This window comes from Neophocaena asiaeorientalis, unplaced genomic scaffold, assembly GCF_003031525.2.
Source record: "Neophocaena asiaeorientalis asiaeorientalis breed wild unplaced genomic scaffold, Neophocaena_asiaeorientalis_V1.1 scaffold882, whole genome shotgun sequence".
NCBI classification, from domain to species: domain Eukaryota; kingdom Metazoa; phylum Chordata; class Mammalia; order Artiodactyla; family Phocoenidae; genus Neophocaena; species Neophocaena asiaeorientalis.
The window spans coordinates 102,501-106,503 of NW_020173141.1; the positions used below are offsets into that span (position 1 = coordinate 102,501).

The 4,003-nt window shown below is 39.9% G+C and overlaps 1 protein-coding gene across 5 annotated transcripts in view; it reads right to left on the reverse strand.

The window, feature by feature from the left end:
* Window positions 1-4,003, reverse strand: part of BMX (BMX non-receptor tyrosine kinase) — a 53,454-nt gene continuing 49,451 nt past the window's right edge. For 3 of the 5 annotated variants that reach the window (XM_024744124.1, XM_024744122.1, XM_024744123.1), the window contains one exon: window positions 389-463. In XM_024744124.1, the coding sequence (XP_024599892.1) occupies window positions 389-463 (75 nt within the window). Of the gene's footprint in view, window positions 464-4,003 lie in introns of all 5 variants that reach the window. The other 2 variants (XM_024744125.1, XM_024744121.1) reach the window with 1 other exon arrangement.

Sequence of the window (4,003 nt, forward strand, 5' to 3'; positions counted from 1 at the left end):
TACTTGCTAATAGCATATTTAATTATCATGATAGTGGTGATATTACGAAAAGAACAAATATCCAACAATTTTTCAATTCTGTTCAATCTTTACATATGGTACACACCCTCTCTATTTTGCAATCAATCAGAAGGTGTGCTTCTGCTATAGGCTGGGAAGTATAATATTAAGAGCAGCATAAACAAAATTACTAATTTGACCTAAATTTCAAGGAAATCTTTTGTTTCCTACCTTGTTCATTTCTAGATAATAGAACAAACAGCACACAAAATACCATTAAGAAGAACTAGCTAAATTACAATGTCTGTGCTTTGCTGCATCCCTTAAAAAGAATGAAAATGTTGGCCAACATTTACACTCATTCTCATCAGAACTTCTCATTTCTTCTTCATGGTTTGTCTTTTTCCCGAAGTGGTTCAATGGAAGATAGGAGTTGCTGAAATGTGGGCCGCTTTTCTGGAAGCTAAATAAAAGAAAAACCCAATGGTTTAGTTTATGAGGGCTATGATTAAAAATAAACTATGTAAAATATTTATACCTCAGTCCTAAAACTAGCAAAGTTTACAATGTGGAAATACTATAGACATTTCTTCTAAAGAGAAAACAATTCGAGCCCTAAGAATTGGGGAAGAAACAGTATCTTTATTTGCATAAGATACGACTGCAGACCTTGGAAAACCAAGAGCATTAATGATAGAACCAACCCAAATAATAAAGGAATTCACCAGGAGAGCAGTATATAAAATTAACTTACAAAACCAATAGCCTTCCTATATGTGTACAATAACCAATTAGAAGATGTAATGGAAGAGAAAACCCCATTTACAATAGCAACAACACCTCAATAAAATATGAACAAAAATGTACCCCCCGCAAATGAGGAAAACTTTAAAACGCTGCTGAAAAATACAAACGTAGACTTGACCACATAGAAGAAAACATTGCTTGTCCTTGAATAGGACACACCAATACCATAAAGATGGTCAATTTCCCGAGTTAAAATACAAACCAAATACAGTCTCCTCCAAAATATGAACAAGCTGGCTTCAAGCTGAACAAATTGATTATCTAGTTTGTGGATTTTTAAATATGTGAAATAGCTAAGAAAACTATAAAGCAAGATGAGCAATGAGGGGGTGCTAGCCTACCTAGTATTAAAACATGTTAAATACAGCAGAAACTAATACAACATTGTAAATCACTATACTCCAATAAAAATTAATCCAAAAAATTAGACATTAAAAAAAGTGTTATAAAGTCTCTGTAATTAAAACAATAAATACAGCGCTAACACATGAATAGAGACCAGAGAACAGAAGAGAAAGTCCCAAAATGAATCCAAATACCTATGCAAATTTACTATCCTGTTACTGGGTATTTTGACACCATTCGATAGAATGTTATTGCTGGGGATAACATAGTCTTTTAATAAATGGTGCCTCAACAACTGAGTAGTCATTTAGAAAACGAAATCTTTGGATCCATACTTTTTATTCCATATACCAAAACAAACAGACTAGATCAGACACTTAAATGTAAAAGAATGAAACCATGAAAGTACTAGAGGAAAATCTGAGTGAACGCCTTTGCAATCTGGGTGTGGCAAAGCCTATCTAACTATAACTCAGTTTCCAGAAGCAAAAGAAGCAAATAATGATGTAGTCAACTGTATTTTTTTAAAAGAAAGTTTTGCATGGCAAAGAACATCATAAATTAAATCAAAGATAAGTGACAAACTGGGAGAAAATAATTACAATTTATGTCAGAGGTACAGTATTAATCTCCTGAATTTCTAAAGGGATCTTTAAAATTGAGGTGGGAGGAACAAAAACCTTATAGAAAAAGGGAAAAGATATGACATATAATTCTCAGAAAGATATACAAATGCTCTTCAAAATATGCCTCACTCATAATGAAAGATGTACCTAGGAAAGCTGCACTAAAATGCCATTTCTCGTCTATCAGATTGGCAGGAATTCAGAAGCTTAACAATGGTCTGTGTTGCTAGAGGGCCGATGCCTGTGGAGAGGAATTTATATGCTCTTTTTCTTTTTTGTAAGAAAGAAAGGGAAACAAAACCACACACCTATACATACATGTTCATTTTTGTACAAAGAAATACGGGAAAGCTAAACTGGAATCTAATGAAAATTGTGAATTTTCTCCCCCAAATTGTGAAATAAAATACCAAAAAGAAGGGAGACTAAATGACAAAACACTCACTATAAGCAGGACCTTCAGCTGGGGACTGCCCCGGTGCAACCCCCCCTCAATGGATTCTGCCCCAATTCTCACACTTTTACGGACCAACTGTAGGAAGAAGGCAGTTCCTTCCTGTTCAGGGCCCCCTGTCCATCTGACGGTGCAGGCACATTCCCAGGAGCTGGAGTGGGGAGGGCCAGGGAGGGTCCCAGCTTCAACTCAAACACCCTTGTCTGCTCCTCTTCTCCATCAGCCAGGTGACAGCAGTGAGTCTGCCTGGTTGTGGGCAGTGCCAGGTCTCTAACCCTCCTCTGACCCAGTCTGACCCTCTAGTGCCGCCTAAGGCTCTCATCCCCTTTACATTTGGGGTAAAAAAGAGTGGGGGAGCCTTAGATAGTATTTCAAGTGACATTGGGTGGGAAGTCACCAAGTGCCCATGTTCCAAGAAGAATTTAAGCTAAAAGATAAAATGTTACGTGATGCAGTCAGTAACTTCCAAAGTGGAATTCTAGGCTCCAACACAAGAGATGAGGAACTCCTTAAATCCTGTGCAGTCATTTATTCCTAGCACCCGCATAGTGCCTGGTGCACAGCTGCTCTATTAATATGTAACAACAACGACAACCACTTAGAGCACTTACTGTATACCGGGCACTGTTCTAAGGACTTTATAATATTAACTCATTCAATCCACACAATAAGTTAAGTACTATTTTATAGTGAAGCACAGAGATGTTAGGAGGCTTATGCAAGGTCCCACAGCTAGCATTCAACCCAGAGCTAGCATTCTGGCTCCAGAGTCCACATGCTTAACCACGATACTGATCTGTCTCTTAGGAGTGAATGAATGAACGCGTGAACGCATGACGGCAGCATTAGGCCCGTTTGTCAATGAGGCCACGCCGTATAATGACTATGGGCTGCGGGCTCTTAGATGAATGTTCTTAGAAGTCTCCTATTATCACATCACTCGCAAATGTCTTCAGGGGCTCCGTGTTGCCTATAGAAAGCCAAACTCACACTCATCTCCTTGTCATCAGCCTACAGAATCTGGAGCAGACGTACTCTTCCAAACTCATTTCCAGCCCTTCCAACCACAGCTCCAGCCAAGCACGCGGTGCTCATTCCTGCCTCCCCACCTGTGCTTGTGCTGGTCGCTCTCACCTGGACACCCTTGAACTGTGTCTCCACCCACATAGTTGGGGAAGCTCTGTAGAGCTTTCCAGACCTGGCTCAGATAACGATGCGTTCTGGAAGCTGGGCTCCCTGTGTCCTCTGAGCTCTTCCTTCCTGCACTTACTTGTCTATGTTTCTAATTTGCACATATAATTATAAGCTATTTGCTGTTTTCAGTCCCACAAAAAAAGATACTCTTATTCTCTCCCTGCATGGAAGGCTTTTATTCAGCACTTGGGAGACAGGGGAAGGGAGAACAGACTGCTGTCCATTCTGTGCTCTCTACACGTGTTATTTGTTCTCTGTTACACGTTTTCTCCTTGAGGAGAGACCCTCTAGTGTTGTTGAGAACAGGGCCTCTGACACTAGCCAGCCTGCCTCTTACTAGCTGTGTGAGCTTGGGCGAGTCACTTAACCTCTCTGGGTCCCTGTTTCCACTTCTGTTCGTTTAGCCATGATAAGAGTACCTACTCACAGTGTGTTTCCTGTTGAATAAATGAATTAATATTCGTAAAGTCCTTAGAACACTGCTGATATAAGTTGTTTGTTAAGTTGTTGGCGCCTACAGTGCTGGTTTCAGATCACAAACACCTGAGGGAAGGGGCTCAGGGCCACTTCCACCTGC